General features: G+C 37.1%; 2 protein-coding genes across 2 annotated transcripts; one reads left to right on the top strand and one right to left on the bottom strand.

Annotated features, from left to right (window-relative positions):
- The first annotated feature begins 1,690 nt into the window (after nt 1-1,690).
- LOC763808 (DNA polymerase epsilon subunit 4) lies at nt 1,691-11,521 on the top strand. Its single transcript, XM_030996441.1, has 4 exons — nt 1,691-1,917; nt 8,958-9,042; nt 9,373-9,414; nt 10,276-11,521. Exons 1-4 carry the CDS (start codon nt 1,720-1,722, stop codon nt 10,293-10,295), a joined length of 345 nt encoding a protein of 114 aa, XP_030852301.1. The 5' UTR covers nt 1,691-1,719; the 3' UTR covers nt 10,296-11,521.
- Nucleotides 11,522-13,845: 2,324 nt separating this feature from the next.
- LOC100889240 (small integral membrane protein 7-A-like) lies at nt 13,846-17,757 on the bottom strand (the record flags this gene model as incomplete). Its single annotated transcript, XM_030996455.1, is given in 4 exon segments — nt 13,846-14,541; nt 16,180-16,270; nt 16,718-16,773; nt 17,716-17,757. Coding segments are annotated over 4 exon segments (205 nt in total), but the record flags the coding sequence as incomplete, so codon positions are not given.
- Nucleotides 17,758-18,838: the final 1,081 nt, after the last annotated feature.

Raw genomic sequence — 18,838 nt, 5'->3', positions numbered from 1 at the left:
ATTTGAAGACAGGAAACCAAAAGGTCATTTGGCGGACGGTACTGAATTTCAAAGAATAAATCACATTTCCAGAAAGTTGAGTTTCTGCCCTTTCATATGACACCTCAGTCAGGAAAAATGAGCTAGGAATAACAAAGTTCTGTTTGTTTAAAGTAGTGCTTGCATTTCCATATTTTATTAAATTAATTCGTTTTCACTGGCTGCCTGCCGTAGCAACAAACGGAATTAACAAAAGACTTAACTCCGTTTCGTGGACAATCAGCCGTAGACGAAAGACTTCGTGCATGGCTGATTGTCAACGAAACGGAGTTAAGTCTTTTGTTAATTTCGTTTGTTGCTACGGCAGGCAGCTAGTGAAAAAGAATTCGTTTGATAAAATTATGGAAATAGGGGTAAGAGGACATTTTTTTTTTTTTTTTTCCCGAAATTTGAAAGTTTGAATGATCGACATTCCGTTTCGTTGGGGGGGGGGGGGGGGGTTAAGTTCATCTTTTTTAGGTCATCCATTAAGATTAGGGGGGGTTCCGGGAAAACATACATTTAACAAAAAACTATCAGGTCACTATTGACCGGGGGTCCAGAGGGATGAGCCCCATGAAGCTCAGCGGTTTCAGGCATTTAATTACGGAACGAGTTGCACAGAACTGATGAAGACCTGGGGAGTGTTTCACAAAGATCATAAGTAGAACTTAACACTAAGTTGGACTTAAAAAGTATGGACAGCCATTGGAGCCTTAAAATGAATATATTCAAAAGCAAAAATTGGAGTATTTTAGACTTTTCATCAATTCCACATCAAGAACATGAAATCTCCCATGATAATAGAAAATATGAATGATTTGAATCAACATTTTATGACTTCTAAAAAAAAAATACAAAATATTTTCAAGGATGCTAATGGCTTCCCATAAATTTTAAGTCCAACTTAGAGATAAGTTCAACTTAGGATCTTTGTGAAACGCCCTTAAGACGGCCATCGCAGCCACCGGGCGATTAACGAACTTAATTTAATTTAACTTTATTAAGGAACTGTACATTAATGTTGATCTAATGAGACACGATGACGAACGATTACGATCAGATGAGCATCCAGGGGCCCTCCGTAGCGCCCTTGGTGGGGTCCAGGGGGCTGAGCCCCATGAAGCTCAGGGATTAAATGCATTTAATTACGGTCAGACGAGCATCCAGGGCTATACGTTGCACGGGGGTTCCCAGGGGGCAGAGTTTACGTACTCCCCTTTTCTTTCTTTTTGTTTGGGGGAGGGGGGGGGGGGGCAAAAATGCGTTTATCCCCCCCCCCCCACTTCCGAGGTAGCGTACGCAGGATTTTTTCAAGGGGGGGATTAACATTTTTAACCCGGGCCAAAATTTCTGCAACGACTCAGCCAGCCGCTGAATAAGCGGGGGGGGGGGGGGGGGGGGGATATCTATTTTTTGTTTGGGTCCCAAAATTTGAACATTTGCCGGGTCGACATTTCGTTCCGTTGAGGGGGGGGGGGGGGTAAGGTCACCTGGTCACCCATTAGAATACAAAAAAAGGGGGGGGTTCCTCCAAAATACACTCATTTAACCCCCCCCCCCCCCCCCCCCCCCCCCCCCCCCCCCTGCGTACGCGCCTGAAATGGGCACTTATACGAGAAGGGGAAAAAACTTTGGGTCACGTATTAAAAATAAAAATTACGAGACCTCTACGGTATGGTTTAACTAAAATAAATAATCATGGCCGATGAAAGCTCCACTGTTTCGCGGGAGGATCAAATTGAGTACGAAAACTCGGAGCCGAAGGAGGATGACAAATCACAAGCAGTCGCAAGAAACAACAAATTTCCATTGACGAGGATAAAGAACATAATGAAAACAGATCCTGATGTGACATTAGCAAGTCAAGAGTCGGTGTTTTTATTAGCAAAAGCTACAGTAAGTCAGTGGAATTGAGTGCAGTCCCAGTCGTTGTGAAGTGTGTTGTGTTGTTCTTGTCATGTCTGTGCATAGGCTACTACTAATAGAGATTAGAGTCTACAGTGCAGTGTGAGTCCAAAAAAAGTTTACACCTAGAAAATTGCTTATTATTTTAAAAGTCATTTATGAAAAGTAAATTATTAGGCGCTAGTGTAGTTCCGTATCCATTTTTTTAAAGCAATTTTTATATCCATTCTTAAAATCTTAGCAAAGGAATTTTAGCTCAATTTTTTACTAGAACCTATTTTTAATCATAGAATCTAGATCTAGATCTAGAGTAAAGGAGCCCGTTTTCGGCCACTTAAGACAAAATCCTTTTTTTAGGACCCTTTACTTCCTATTTATTATCATTTTTTGTTCAAATCATGAAGCAAATATTATTATTATTTAAACAAAAAAAGAATCCCAGAAAAAAAATCACGAATTGCCATGACAATATTCATTTCAATTTTCACTGTTTTGGAGCCGGTTATCGGCCGAGCGTTTCCGCGCTGATGTACAGCACAAGCGGGCGGAGCAGATATCCCACGCCGGAGCTCCCTGGTGCTCGCTTGGCCGAAGACAGGCACAGCGGTGATCGGAAGTTTGAATCTGAATTAGACAGACATATCGTGTGTGCGTGGCAGGGTCCGGCTGCATTGATTTAATACATGCGATGAGATACTTTTGAGCTTGCGACTAACACAAAATCGGGCTCTAAATCTGAAAAATACTTGAAATAAAGCGGATTTTATGGTACCCATATTTCTTACATACACGCGTAAGATACTCGATTTTTCAGATTTGTGTAGCAGGACCGCCGATTACATCGCTAAAATGTGATATTTTAGGATATATTTTTCATTGCAAATGTGGTTCTTCAGTGACACTGGCATGGTATGGTATGAGTGGGATATGTGTTATGCTATTTTGCGATGTATTTTAGAGTGATTTTACCTTGCATCCAACCAATCGGCCGAAAACGGGAGCTGGCCGATTACGGGCTCCTTTACTCTAGATCTATATTGCATTTTCCACCTGAATTTGGATCACGTCAGAGATCGGGAAGCCTCCGTTTAGGCCAAGGGCTTCGATGTCGACGTCGTCGCTCAGTACCGTCTCCGCGCTATAGCTTTGCAACTCAAACTGAAGCTATCAGTCTAAAATTATGCAAGCTTCTCGTATAGTTTATGGTATCGTGCATGTGCGTAATACCATAAAGCATACGCAAAGTTTGCATAATTTTAGACTGATAGCTTCAGTTTGAGGTACAGAGCTATAGCCTGGATACGGTAGTGAGCGACGACATCGACATCGAAGCCCTAATTGGAGGCTTCCCGATCTCTGATGTGATCCAAATTCAGGTGGAAAATGCAATATATGATTATGATTAAAATTAGTAAAGAATTGGCATAAAATTCCTTTGCTAAGAATCGATATTAAACTGCTAAAAAAACTGCTTAAAAAATGGATACAGAACTACACTAGCACCAATTACTTATGAAAGAGTGTTTCATCCCGAATCATTTACTTTAGTATCATTGTGTGTGGTATGTGTTCACGCTTGCCTTGGATGAACAGGAGGGCATTGTTTGCGAGAATGCAAAAATCGACATGCATGCGCCAAAGTTGTTTATGTGATGTTTGAATAAAGCAATTGGGATTTGGGTATTAATTCGGTCTTTGCAGATTAAAAAAACATCCCTAACAAAATAAATCATGCCACACATATCAAATATCAAACAAACATTTTTTGCGTGTGTGTGTGTGTGTGTGTGTGACTTTGCTTCTGCAAAAAGCATACATGTAAGCAATGCATTTCATTTGATTCATTCAATTCATTCTCTCACTCCGCTAATCCCAACATAATACATACTGTAGGCATCACTTTGGCGCAAGTCGATTTTCGCACTCTCGCAAACAATGCTTTCTGTTCAACCAAGCGTGAACACATATGGAACCACCAAAAATGATACCAAATGATTTGGGATGAAACACTCTTCCATATTTCCATAAGATGTAAAGTAATTTAATATTCATATATGATTTTTAAAATAACTTGCAATTTTCTAGGTGTAAATTTTTTTTGACTCACATAGATCTTGACCGAAAATTTATGTCTCTTTCGTTCGTTAGCCTCTGATTTGGGTAGGGTCGGTGTCATATCTTATATGTCCATAAATACGAAGGTAATACAGTTCAGTTCAGTTCAGTTCAGTTTATTGAATTCCATCTTACAGCTAGAAGTCTACACCATTATGCTTGTTGCTAAGCTTACTTTATTCTGCGGGAGAGGGCAGTATTTCACTGTTTCGTACAGACAAGTTTCTGATGGATATACATAGTAAATATCACATTACTACACCTCTCCCTTCTTTGAGATAGAGTTTCCTATAATGTTGGAAAAGGTGCATTAAGCCTGTTGAATACATACAGTATCACCACATAATAGTATGTAACTGAATCGGTTTGGATATTAAAATCAAATCCAACAACCAAAATATATATGAGTGATTTGGCTTTTTTCTTCTGAGAGTTGTTAGCACTTGTATTTGTGTAAAATCCCATCCTCGTCGCCAAATGTCGTATCTTATATGTCCATAAATACGAAGGTAATACAGCTAGAAGTCTACGCCATTATGCTCGTTGCTAAGCTTACTTTATTCTGCCGGAGAGGGCAGTATTTCACTGTTTCGTACAGACAAGTTTCTGATTGAATTGAATTGATTTATTGTCCATAATATGGAAATTCATTGTTCACTGGTACAATTGTGTGTTACAAGGAAATGTACAAAATTAAACAGATTATAAAACATAATAACAACATAACATCAATGGCGTTTCATCTAAAAATAAGATCTGACTACTTGTATAGGAATGGAGGAAATCAATAAAATAAAGGGTACAGTGTCTACATTGATTGCCCTCGTTTTACCATACTGTTGAACATGTGAGTTGAATCTGGTACAAATGAGCGTATAAAGCGTTCCCGCCTAGTGCGGGGAACGCAGAGGCGAATTCCTGAACGGTTGAAATTATAATTATGGAACAAAGGATGTGACGGGTCTTTCATAATACGAGTAATCTTCAGCAATGTACGATCAACATATACTTTCTAAACTGGGCAATTCCAAACCGGTGATGCGCTGAGCAATTTTCCTTATTCTTTCTGTTTTCCTTTTGCTAGCACGTGTTCCATTACGAAAGTAACAAATGAGATTGAATGTCAAGATAGACTGAATGATTGATTTATAGAACAGAACAAGAAGTGTATTATCTATGTGGAGTTTCTTAAGTTGTCTAAGGAAATAAAGCCTTTGATTTGCTTTCTTCTGGATAATGTTGACATTTTTTGACCAATCCAATTTACATGATATAGTAGTGCCAAGATATTTGTACTCGCTAACCTGCTCGACTACGGAATCGTGAATACAAAGGGGTGCATGATCCACTACAGTTCTCTTACGAAAATCTATTACGATCTCCTTCGTTTTTGCTACATTTAGTTGTAAGTGGTGCCTGTCACACCATTCAACAAACTGTTGGATCAATGAAAGATAACGTTCAGTATTATCATCTGAAATATACCCTGTAATCACCGTATCATCGGCATATTTAATCATAGAACAATTGTCGTCAGTGCTCACGAAATCATTGGTGTAAATGGAAAAGAGCACCGGGGATAGTACGCATCCCTGAGGTACACCAGTACTGATAGAACGAACACATGAGATTAGCTTTCCTATTTTCACCTGCTGACATCTACACAACAGAAAGTCTTGTATTGTCATTATAAGTTGTGGGTGTACATTTAAATTACTCAACTTCCTAGTAAGCAGGTGTGGTATCAAGGTATTAAATGCGCTAGAGAAATCTATGAAAACTGATCTCGTGTACGTTTTCATTGTGTCTAAGTGGGAATACAGTTTGTGCAAGAGTATCAAAACTGCATCTTCTACGCCCCTATTTTTCCTGTAAGCAAATTGCATGGGATCTAAGAAGGGGGAGACTTGATTCAGCAAACGTTTCAGTACAATTTTCTCAAGACATTTCATAATACTACATGTTAGAGCTATAGGACGATAGTCATTCATTTCTGATGGGTTTTTCACTTTAGGAAGTGGTACAACAGTTGACATTTTCCACAATTTAGGAATTGTTCCTCGATCGATAGAAAGCTGGAAAAGCTTTTGAAAAACACTGGCCAATTGATCCTTGCACGTTTTTAATAGCTTATTGCAAATACGATCAGGGCCCGGGGTTTTATTCACATTAACATCACCTAGCACCATTCTAACTTCGTGTTCAGATACCGTAATTACTTCAAAATCCCGGGTGAGGCTCTCTCTAAGGTTTTGCATGGTTTCAACATTCTTCGTTGCAAAATCACTATGGTCAAATCGACAATAAAAATCATTTAGGCTATCAACAAATGTTTGATTCACTACAGACTCATTAACAGATGACTTCCTTTTATAACCTGTAACATCTTGTAAGGTCTTCCATGCAGCTTTAGGATTGTTTTCCTGAAAGCCTCTTTCAATCTTCTCTTTATACAACTGTTTTGATGCTATAACCTGTCGTTTAATTTGTTTCTGTAGATTTCTTACTTCTGAATTATCACCGGCAACAAGTGCCCGGTTTTTTGCTTTCAACAAGTCCCTCAGTTCTTTTGAAACCCATGGTTTATTATTCTGAAAAACCTTCGACGTTTTACGCGGAATGTTCAAGTCCACACAAAAGTTGATGTATGCGCTGATCACCTCCGTTGCCTCATCAAGCGTGTCCGTGGAATTGAATAGGACATCCCAGTCAGTGCAATCTAAACAAGCTCGCAGTCATTCTGATGCGTCATCCGACCAGTCGTATCGTTGCCTAGAAACTGGGGACGCTTTCTTTAGTTTCTGTCTGTAGGTAGGTACAAGATGAAAATTCAGATGATCGGAATTCCCGAGTTGATGACATGCTTTACTTGTGTATGCATGAGGGATGTTTCCATAACAAAGATCAAGAAAAGCGTCGTTTCTGGAAGGAATGTTAATATATTGTTCGAAATTAGGCATAACGTTATCTAGTCGACATTGATTGAAGTCACCTGCGATAAAGATTGGCGCGTCTGGTGACAATGCCTGAAGATTGTTTACTTTCTCAGCAATAGCGTCACTAGCAACGGCCACGTCTGCTCTTGGATGTATGTATGTAGTGATTACAAAAATTTGCGGAAATTCTCTGGGAAGGTAAAATGGCCGAAGACCGACAGCTAGTAATTCAATATCTGGCTGACACACTGAATGTTTAATTGACCAGTTTGTGCACCATCTCTTATTGACATACATACACAGTCCCCCACCTCGTGATTTTCCCGATGCAGTCGTTCTATCACTTCTTATTAACGAAAAGTTAGGCAATTCAACAGCACTGTCTGGTACATTTTCATTAAGCCAGGTTTCGGTAAAACACATCAAACAAGCCTCTCTGTATTCGTGCATGTATTTAGATAAGGTTTCGAGTTCAGTCATTTTATTCGGTAAGGAGCGAACATTACCAAGGATGATTGTAGGAAGTGGTGGTTTGTTGCCCCTTCTTCTGATACGTGACCTGACACCCCCTTTCCTACCTCTCTTCCGTGGTTTACATTCCTTCGGGAAGTCGTCAAAGCCGGTCGGTCGAGTTTCCGCTGAAGTGTCCCGTAACTTTAGCAGCTCATCCCGTGAGTACACAAGACTGGTAGGGTGTGGTCGGGTCTCGATTGCTTGTCCTGGTCGTATTTCCACAGATATCACCAGAACCGCAATGAAAACAACTATGATTATCCTTGAATGTGCAAACGCCATTGTGCTTTCAGACAGCCACAAATTACAAGAAGATGATCCACAAAATTGACAAATTTACACAAATATAAGACAAACAAAATAACCAGTGACGGTCGCCACAGAGCAGCGCCCAAATCAAAAAAAGATGGATATACATAGCAAATATCACATTACTACAGTCGGCTCCTCTCTTTTTCGCAATGTAAAGAGGTATTAATTACAATTTGGACTTACAGTACAATGTTTTTTTGACTCCTCTGGGCATCTTTCCGACCACTTGATTTGAAACCATAATCATATTTAATTTAAAGAAGTCTTTGATGGAAAAAAGCGTGATTCTTCATCCTAACCCGACGATTCATCAATGTTGTATCGTCGATCCAACAATATTCAGTCATTTCGAGCGAACAGCGTTCTATGAATATGATATGAATATTCATATTTGCATTGCCGAAAAAATACCCAAAAGAGTTTTGTTTCACTGGATCCCTTTAAAGCAGCATTGAGGGACGGCACCATCTAGCGTGCAGACAAGCTACTTTTTAACTGCACATCCCTTTACATACATTTATCTGCACTATAAATTCCTGTCTGCGTACATACCATTGACTGTGCACGCATCTACCCATAGTGGTTTGATCTTCATTTCATGAAGCCTACACTTTCCAGGAAGAAGAAGAAGAAGAAATTTGCCCTTAGTTTTCCTTTATCTAAACTTAAACAGTTTGTAAAGAAAAAATATGATTGGAAAGAAAATAAGTCTGATTTTTAACTACTACTATCAAAATAACATTGTAATCATTGTAAAACATCAAAATATTGGGACTTACTTTCAGCTAATCTGGTTGCTTTCTTTAAAAAAAAATTGCACGATGAGATCTGCAATCACACACAAACTATATTGCATAACCTCACCCTCACTATTACCCATACGATGTACTTCAGTCTCTGTATAGAGGCGATTGGAATACTGATGTACGCTGATACAAAAAAATAATGTTATTGGAACAATATTATAACTATTAACTAACTTCTAGCATTAAACATTGTAATGATTAATACACATAACACAATTTGCCCAGATTTGAATAAAAGACCTTTGACTGAACCTGTTTTTCTTGATTTAATTCTTTTTTATTGGTAGTTCAAGTTATTTACATATAAGTGAACCTTTTGCACCAGCATTTGTATTCTTATCTTTTTCAGGAGTATTTTCTTGAGAGTTTTACCAAGTCAGCGTACACTTTTACTGAAAGGGGAAAAAAGAAGACTATAAGAAAACAAGACATAGGTAAGTAAAAGTTATTATTCCGCAGAAAAGTTAATGAAATATAGAGGTCAGTTTTTCTAATTTGTTGGCAATCATCTAAATCAGTATAGATAATATATGAATTAATCCTAATTTAATAATGCCTAAAGTTTTGTGCAAAATTACTTGTGTGGCAAATGAGCAACAGTGCAGAGAGGCGAAGAAAGCATCCAAAGAGTTAAATGAGTATTTAGATCATTTCTGAATCTAAGATTTTTTTACTGTACAGTGTACATGAATCTCTATTTGATGATGAACACATTTTATAACTTTGTAATAATTATGTATTGTTGTACTTTTCCTTTTTTCCAGATCTCTCCATTGACACAAATGATGCATATGCATTTCTAGAAGGTGAGATGTAATTCTTGTAACACCCATCTCTTTTTGATCTCTTTGTGCATATCCTGAAATATAATGTAATGTAGTATTAAAGGGTTTAATAAAGGAAGTAAACAAACAGTTGTTTCTAACTACCTAAACAATGTGCTTAAAGTAATAGTGTGTGTACCACGATTTTGATCAAAATAAGTACATGTGAAAATCTTCTTTTGTTGGGTAAGGTGATGATATTAAAGGAAAATCAGAAACTTGTAGAAATCATGAGTGTCATACGGCTAAACATGAAAATTAACTTTTTGCTTATGCTTATGGGAATCAGGTTGTTAAAGTACTAAGCCTATAGGAATTATATAAATCAGTAGTCTACAAATTTATTTCAACATGGAATTATTTTTTTCTTTTTCTATTGACAAGAGTCATCTTCCAGATATTTTTTTCCTGATCTTATTTTTCTACAGGTTCTCATAATCATTAATAATACCATAATCACTTTGACACATTTTATCAGAAGCATAAATGGGTTTTTGATGCCATTGATGTCATGGGCACAACTCGGGGTCTAATTTTCTCAATAAATTATAACTTTTAGGGTTTCAAAATTTAGGATTTTCAAAAGCTGATGGGCCTGGCAATGTGTGCAAATGGGGGCAATTTCTTGCCTCAAAAAATAGCTGCCATCGATACTTCTTAAATGTCTTTCAGTAGATGTTAGACAAAAGAACCATTTGGGACTGGAAATGTGCCATACGCTGCTCAATTGTACTGCATAGAATTAATGTTTTATCACAAGGTGTTTAACTGAACTCTATTCATGCCCATTTGTTGCCACCCTTTGGATAAATTTTCTGATTGTGTTTATCTTTCATGTTTCAGGGGCTCTTGAATGGAACTAGGACATCTGATCACAGTACCCAGTATGATTCCTTGCACTAAATGGACCCACCTGGATGATGGTCCAAGACCGGTTCTACAGAGCCTTCAAAGTCCGCAAGATGCCAGACGGAAGACTTGATGAGGTCCAGATTGCATCTTTGTGTGGGCAGTATGACGAGAGCTCTTCAACAAGTTTTAGTTTCAAGATTCATGCAGGAAATATTCTGCTAAGGATGTTGGAAGGACTACAATGTCTATTGAGAACTTTCTCCGCAATGGCATGACTTCATATATATGTAACTGTATAGACAGAGAAGATCTGTTTTTAAAAGGGGGCTCATTCATATAGCTGAATTTACAGGGGATACACCCATGTACTCTTGTATTTTTTCTTCAACCTCATTTGGGAAAAGATTGATAAAGAATGTAGTTTCTATTGATAGGATATGTAGGTTTCCCAACTTACACCTTGTCGATGCCACTCTCAAACTGTACCTTCTAGTCAGTACAATCAGTACAATACTGTATTAACAGATATAGTTGTGACATACGCATATATACACATATGCAAATGCAATCATATGTTATTGGAGCTCAAACATAGAATCTCTATTGAAGGCCCGGGGAGGGTGCCATTTGGAATTCCATGAAGTGACCACCAGTAACTAACTGATCATGAACATCTTACAATGTCTTGACTATCTCTAAGTCAACTAGCTATTTCACAGGAGTCCTCCTCCCCTTCTAATGCGATGCAACTGTATAGAGAATTTGCCCAATGGTTTCCACCCTTAAACCCATGGGTCTCTATTGTAATTCAGTTAAACCCAACATTTACCATTTACCTTTAACTAAAACTTAGTTTAACTAAAGGAAAACTAATCTTTGTGAAACCTGATTTAGATCAAAAGCCTTCACCTCGAGTTGGGTTTAAATTGTATTAGAATAAAGGGACCCGTTTCACAAAGCCTTCTCTCAATGACAAATGACAAAAATCAGTGACAAATCTGCTGATATCCAATCAGAAGCAAGGATTTCAGTAGCTTATAACAAAAACTGTCATTTGTCACTGATGACAAGTTTTGTGAAACACCCCCCCCCCCCCAGGTCATGGTGTATTGATGCTCAAGATCATCAAGTAGAAACCACTGAACGAGAGAATGTTCTTTGTATTATTAATTTCATATTTGACATTTGTACATACATGTAAAAATGAATAAGGACATTAAATTCTTGTAAATTGTAATTCTTGTGTAGAAGACAATCATTTACTTTTCAATCACCAGGGTACATTTTCATGAAACCATCATCAGTACAAGTTCTTTGATTCTTAAGCATGTCTTACATGGGATGTCAGCCAACTTGTACTTATGATGGTTTTGTGAAACACTGCCCTTGGCTCAATCTGTTTCGGGTGTTTAGATAAAGGCCCTTGGTGACTTTGAACAATAATTTATGTTTTAGTTTTCGATCAGTTTTAGTGGAGAAAAAAAAGCTCTTTATATGCTCTAGAATATTTAAATTTGAATCAAAAGGGATAGAAATAAGAAAAGAATGGAAGGGAGAGAAAGAGAGAAGAGGAGGGAGAGATGAGGGATAGAGAGAAGAGGAGGTAGAGAGAGAGAGAGACAGAGAAGAGGAGAGAGAGAGAGACAGAGAGAGAAGAGGAGGGATAGAGAGAGGGTGGAAATTCAGGAAAGAAACAAAAACGATGAGGGAGGGATGGAGAACGAGTGTTAAATGATGGTAGAGAGGGAGAGAAACATAGTTTCAAAGAGGCATATTTTTGTTTTAGTTCTTTTTCCTTTCTCCAAAATTGTTTCATACTTTCTATTCCATCTCTTTCAAATCACTTGTATTCTTTCTCTAATAGATAATTATACCTTCATGTTCTTCTCAACTCACCTTTCCATCTTGTACACACTTTCTGTCTATCCCTATGTATTCCATCTCATTCACATTTGAATCTGTTTTTCCCTTTTCTCCATATCCCATTCTTTTTCCCATCTATTCTCATCTTTCTTTGGCTATTCCCCTTTCCCTTTCCCACACACTCTTCCTTTTTCTGTCTTGGTCTCCCTCCTCTTCCCCCCCCCCCCTTTTCTCTCTCTCTCTCTCTCTCTCTGCAGGTACACTTTAGACAATGTAGATGAGTATGATTAGAACCTGGGCCTCATTTCATAAAACTTTTAAACTAATAACGAGCGTCACATTTCTATGATAAATTTCTCTTGCTCAGTCAAAGGCAATGATTTCAGTAACTTATCACAATTATAGTAATATTGATGGCATGTTTTATGAAATGGGGCCCAGATTTTCAAAAAATAAATAACTGAACATTTGTCTATACATTCTAATGATTGTTTATTACTTGACTTCATACAAAAGGTCATCAAACTTTTGCAAACGTAGAGCATGAGTATTTACACCCTGTTTGTATGTACAAAAGAAGCCTAGGCCATAGTATAGGACTGTAAAACCACATTCTACTCAAAAGCACATCTCTGGTTGCAAGTGGAAAACGGTTGACCACATGATATTACTAGTACATCACACACAACTATACTAACAGGATTCAACACAATAAACTTTAATAAATTATATTTTCAAGTATTTTGTCACTCTCACAGTTGATTCACAGATCTTTCTGTCTGCACTATTTTAGATTGTCAGATATTTGCCATGGTTTTCCTTTCGAGGATCAAAACTTCAAGAAGGCAAATTGATTCATTAAAATATTCCAATAATAATCTTTTCCCTATATCTAATAATTTTTTGGCATTACATCATGTCTCAAGAAGCAGGCTCTTTGCACCCCCCCCCCCCCCCCCCCCTCAAGAAAAGAACAAATAATAAAGAAATGTTCGATTTGGGCATCATAAGAGATGGATGAGACACTGGGCTTTAAAATCAAGAAACGTCTGCCAAAAGCAACCACCCCATCTTTGTTTTTACAATCAAGCTCCTGATACAGTAAATCTCACCCATCATTTTCTTTAGATAGGCTGAAAGAAAAGGAAACATGTACATATCAAATTAACGATTAAAGCTTTGTTCCTGATATGCAGCAGGCTTTTGTTATGGAGATATCCATACATGCTATTAGATTCTCAATTAATAATTGATTAACGAAAAATAAGTGCTTATACAGTAGCACAAGCAAAAAGCAATATCTTGGATCACTGTAGGTAGTTTTTTTAATATATAGTGGCATCATACATGAAAAAAAGACTTGTCCAGAACGTGAGATGCATAATTGTTGATATTTATAAGTTTACAGCAGCTGGTAAATACTATTTCATTAGGCTTAGTATCACATAAGTACATTTACAAATTTTTTATTCACCAACATCATCACATACTGAATGCCTTTTGTATTCCCGACATGCATTTTTTAGTCCTACATTTACTTAACTACCTAAAAATTAATCCCCACTTACATTAATTTCATACATTATTAAAGAAGAAGTCCACCCTGATATCAGGTTGCCTTTAATAAAAGCAGAATGACAGAAACAAATTAAGTTTGAGCAATATCTAATCCAAAAAAAAAATTAATATGAATTTTTGAAGTTATCATCAGTGAAACACAAATTAGCAACACTGATGTATCTTGTGAGCTCCTCTCCAATTTGCTCTGTACATAAAGGTTTATTGATGACAGAATAGATCTATTTCATGCAGGGGTTGCATAAAAACGTATTTGCAATAAATATATTTAGGTTGAATGCCATGAATGAAAATATTCTTAAAGGACAACATAGATTTTTAAAGGGTGAATGGGAGGGGACCTTGCAAGATACGTCACAGAGTTGCCAATTTGCGTTTAATTGATTGTGCCTTCAAAAAAGCATAACTTTCTTATTTTTAATAGGTTTTTCCTCGAACTTTCACTGACCTGTTTCTCTCATTGTTCTGCTTCTATTAACACCAACTGAATATCAGGGGGGACTTCCCCTTTTTATGACTACCGGTCAATACATTTGTATAAGAAGGCACATGTTCACAACTATGTCTTCTTTGGTGGTCCGCACCATGCGCTGGCCAATCACAGGGAGCATCAATTTCTCCCACTTTAGAATTTATGTCTCCAATATAGAGCTTCTTTCAAGAAGTTTTGTTCACATTTTGCGATGAAGTTTCTGTCAGTAACTCACTCCAACTGGAAAGATAACACCACCTTCAATGCGCAGACCAGGTGTATTGTATTGCAGACTCGTTCCAGGCCTTAGACATGTGGCATGACAGGGTCACGATCCGAAGAATCTGTCAAATAAAGTCACAAATGAGGTTAAAATCAGAGGGATACTAAATAGGAGACTAAAGGAGAGAACATTTTTGTTATGGTAGCTGGCACAATAAGGAGACATGGGGGTGTTTCACAAAGCCTTTTTTCAATGACAAATGACAAAAATCAGTGACAAATCTGCTGATAACCAATTAGAAGCAAGGATTTCAGTAGCTTTATAACAAAAATTGTCATTTGTCACTGATGACAAGTTTTGTGAAACACTCCCATGGTCCCTGTCTGTGTGCATGTTTTTTTAACAGAACTGCAATCTGTGATTTGTTTTCTCTTCTTTTGGGGGAAAAAGGCAAGTCCAAGGTTGGTCTTTTGGTGTCCCATGTAACCAAGTATTGCAGATTTCTTAACATAAATTGATATCATATGTGTCAATTCACTTCATAGTAGGTTTGGCATTAGATCTTGTAGGGCTATTTACTAAAAACAAAGATCAGGGACCCGTTTCACAATGCCTGTTTTCAATGACAAATGACAAAAATCAGTGACAAATCTGTTGATAACCAATCAGAAGCAAGGATTTCAGTAGCTTATAACAAAAACTGTCAGTTGTCACTGATGACAAGTTTTGTGAAACACCCCCCAGATGTACATTGTACTGTAGTAAAATCCTAGGTGTGATTGATAGCATATATGGGGCAAAATAGCTTAGACTTGCAAAAAAAAGAAAAGTATACAGTTATATATTTGTTGGACATATCTAACTACTGGTAGTCATATTGCAAGAAATTCATCTGACAGTTGTAGATGCATCTTTTTTGGGTGGTTTGAGAACTTGAATGGAAATGCAAGGATGTTGATTCGATGCCCGACATGGCACTAATGTCCTTGGGCAAGGTATTAATCTACTTTTGCCACTTCATACCCAGGAGAGAAATGGGGACTTAGTAGAATGACAAAACCCTTCATGATAGTAATTGCCATATTAGGCAAAGTGCACCCGAAAGGGTCCACCTCATATAATGCAGAAATGCCAACCTCTTGACACAAAAAAACAGACCGAGTATCAAAAAAAAAAAAAATCAGATTTTCACAAAACTTGACACTACCACTGACCCGTAGGCCCTGGGCCAGTAAAATTTGAGAAAAATGTTTTACTGGTAAGTACAGTCAATTAAAATGTATGCTCTTTCATTAACATTTTATTGAGAAAATTGTGAAGCAAAGTTTTTGTTGGGGTTGCGGGGGTTTACTTGTACATGTTTCTATGCGACTCCGCTGTTTTTATGGGTTTAAAAAAAATAAAAACTAACTTATATTTTAAGAGGTGATATCGTATTTATCGTACTGAATACGATTTAATTGTACTGGTTGGCATCTCTAATGATGTCTGCATACCCCCCCCCCCCCAATAAAATCTTAGTTATGGGCCTCGATATGCCCTCACAGTCACCTTAATATTATGGTAGGAATACTTCCCAGGGATTGCAGATGCGTGCATGATTGATCCTCAAGACTGGGTTGATCATTATACTTTGTATTTGTAAAGCACCAGATTTAATATAATTATTAAGAAGTTGCATGGAGGAAATGCATTGTTCAACTTAAGAAATTGCCTTATTATTACACAAAGATAAAAGGATAGGTATAGTAGTACTTACATCAGCATGAGAAACATAATCAATATGTTCCATAAAGCAATAAATATCCTGAAGTATCTTAGATTCAGCAAAAACTCACGAACTTTATCGCCTGAAAAATGACAAGAAATGACATTTGAAAGAAGTAGTTGCTACGAGTGTATGGTTAGAACTCATACAGATTTCATAATGCACCTTTTGGAAAGAAACTTTTCAAACAGATACCTAAACAGCTAGAAGCAATCGAATTAATAGAACTATTTACTGAAAACTTATTCACACTTCAAAATGCCTGTCACATGCAAATTAAAATTTCTTTAATCCCTCCCACTCACTTCAATAAAAGAGAAAGCATACATTGTCAACAATTGTGTGATTTTATGAAAAAAGAATTTGATTTACAAAGTGAATGTGTAGGTTTATTATATTCACAAAATACCAAGTTATGCGGTTGCGTTGTCCTGTAACTTCTAAATGTACAGAGATATAGTTCACTTATATACATTGTATTTGCAATAATATAGTTTATAAACTCGTGAAATTTCCTGAAACCACAAACCTGTCGTTGGCTCCATGATTCCGTCATCAAAGGCACTATTATCACTTCTTTTTTTGCTGCAAAATGAAAGACAAAAGAATTAAACCATTATCTCAAATTAAAGAGCAATACAATACAATTATATAATACTGACTGGCCTTGAGGGAGATACCAAATATATTGCCCAAACTAGACTCATATTGCCCCGAATCAAAGCGAGGGCAATATGGGTCTTGTGAGGGCAATATATGTGGTATCTACCGAAAGTTAAGCCAGTTATATATTTTTATTGTTATCCAAATCAGACACCTAGAGCGAATACATAAATCAACCATGACAATCCCAAAGAACTGAACAAACTTTGTCAACCAGCAGTGCTTGACAAAATTTTCGATACACTGCAAACAGTGTGCCTTTGTTGTGATTATTACGTCACAATAAAGTGCCTCAAAGTGCGCATGTTTAATAGATGCGCAATGAAAATGGCAAAATACGGCGTGGTCAATACGAGACTAATTTTCACTCGCCTCTACACGTAAAGTCTATACAGGCAGGGAGACCAAGTAAAATACAAAGAATATATACCTTCATTCCCACTGCTAGTGAAAACTAGGGCAATACAGTTTTGTAACTGACCAGCTCAGATGTCTGATACGGGTAATAATGTTACATATACTTCTAGAACAGTTTATTTGGTGTGTAATCGAAATCCATTCCCAACAAATTTTAATGACTACTTTCTAATCATTGTCATACTATTCTGCCTAGATATTTTTTTGTACCTCAAATAAAAGAAATAAATAGAATAAATGAAATGACAAATTGAGAAAGTAATGAATAATGATATGCTTTATATAATTTCTCTTGAAATAAAATTTCAAAGGAGAAGTTAGTTTAATAGTCAAAGGTTGTGTACAATTATCGATAAGTCATTGATTAAGGCGAAAGAAGTGGGGCTTCAAATGAAACTATTGTTGGTTAAAAAGCAACCTGTTAATTCAAATTGAATGGTAACTTACAACTTGAAGTTCAAGACCGCTCCAGCATTTATCAGGAGAGTCCTAGTGATAAAAAAAAATTTAAACAACTTTTATTGACTGGTTAAGTGCAGGCAAGTGGGAGTAAGCTAAATACAGCGACACTCCAAGTGCAAACCCGTTTACAACAATCACTCTAGTCCTAAAATCAGCATCCAAAGGGTGGAATAATCTCCCCATGTCCATCAGACAATCTGCCTCTATCGATATTTTTAAGAAGGTTCTGAAAACTCATCTCTTTACATGAATTCTCCTCTATGTTTAATTATTTAATTTAATCAATTGAATTTAATATTTTATGGAATATCTAATTGTAGCCTTTAATTACTACATGTAGTAAAGACCAATAATATTATTTGATGTTAGCGCTCTGAGCCTTATGGGAATGGCGCCCTAAATGTTTATTGTATTGTATTGTATTGTATTATCAAATTGGCAAGGCGAAATAAGCATTTGTTCGTACACCAGATTGTTAGGGTTTCCACTTTCCAGCCACAATCAACCTCGCAACCTCAGGGCAGAGGTCAACGTCATTGTCATGTAAACTACCAGTCAGCTCTGCTATCGTGTAAAAAAATTCGATTTTTATTTTTTTGTTCAGAGACTTCTGTCAAAATTTTTAGTCAGTCTCCCAGTTTGGTATACCAAACTTCTGTCAAAATTTTTAGTCAGTCTCCCAGTTTGGTATACCAATTTTATTTACTTGCATTTGCTGCAAAGGGCTTACCTTTGCAAAATATAATATGATGAGGTTCCTCATTAAAAGTGACCCTTCTGATCATCTTTTTAAAGCTTATCTGCACTAGTTTGGCCATGAGGGATTAGACCACACAGCGAGGTTACTGACAGGTGGCTATCTCATCAACTTAGCTCTCAAATACCATAAGTAATAGAGGATCATGGGGGACCAACAGGCACCGATTGGGGAAGTTTTATATACAAAGGGAGCAAGTTGCGTTTCTTTGGCGCTAGTTCAGAAGTCTATCCAAAATTTGACCAGTAACTCTGGCATGGAGATACCCTACTAAAACATACCAAAAATGAAGTAAATATTCATCAAATGTCCAAATAATGGTCATGATTTAAAAGTTTGTTACCTGTTTCG

Source organism: Strongylocentrotus purpuratus, unplaced genomic scaffold (assembly GCF_000002235.5).
Source record: "Strongylocentrotus purpuratus isolate Spur 01 unplaced genomic scaffold, Spur_5.0 spur5_scaffold_3, whole genome shotgun sequence".
Taxonomy (NCBI): domain Eukaryota; kingdom Metazoa; phylum Echinodermata; class Echinoidea; order Camarodonta; family Strongylocentrotidae; genus Strongylocentrotus; species Strongylocentrotus purpuratus.
The sequence above is the reverse complement of the archived record's forward strand: the minus strand, read 5'-3'. Positions and strand labels throughout refer to the sequence as shown.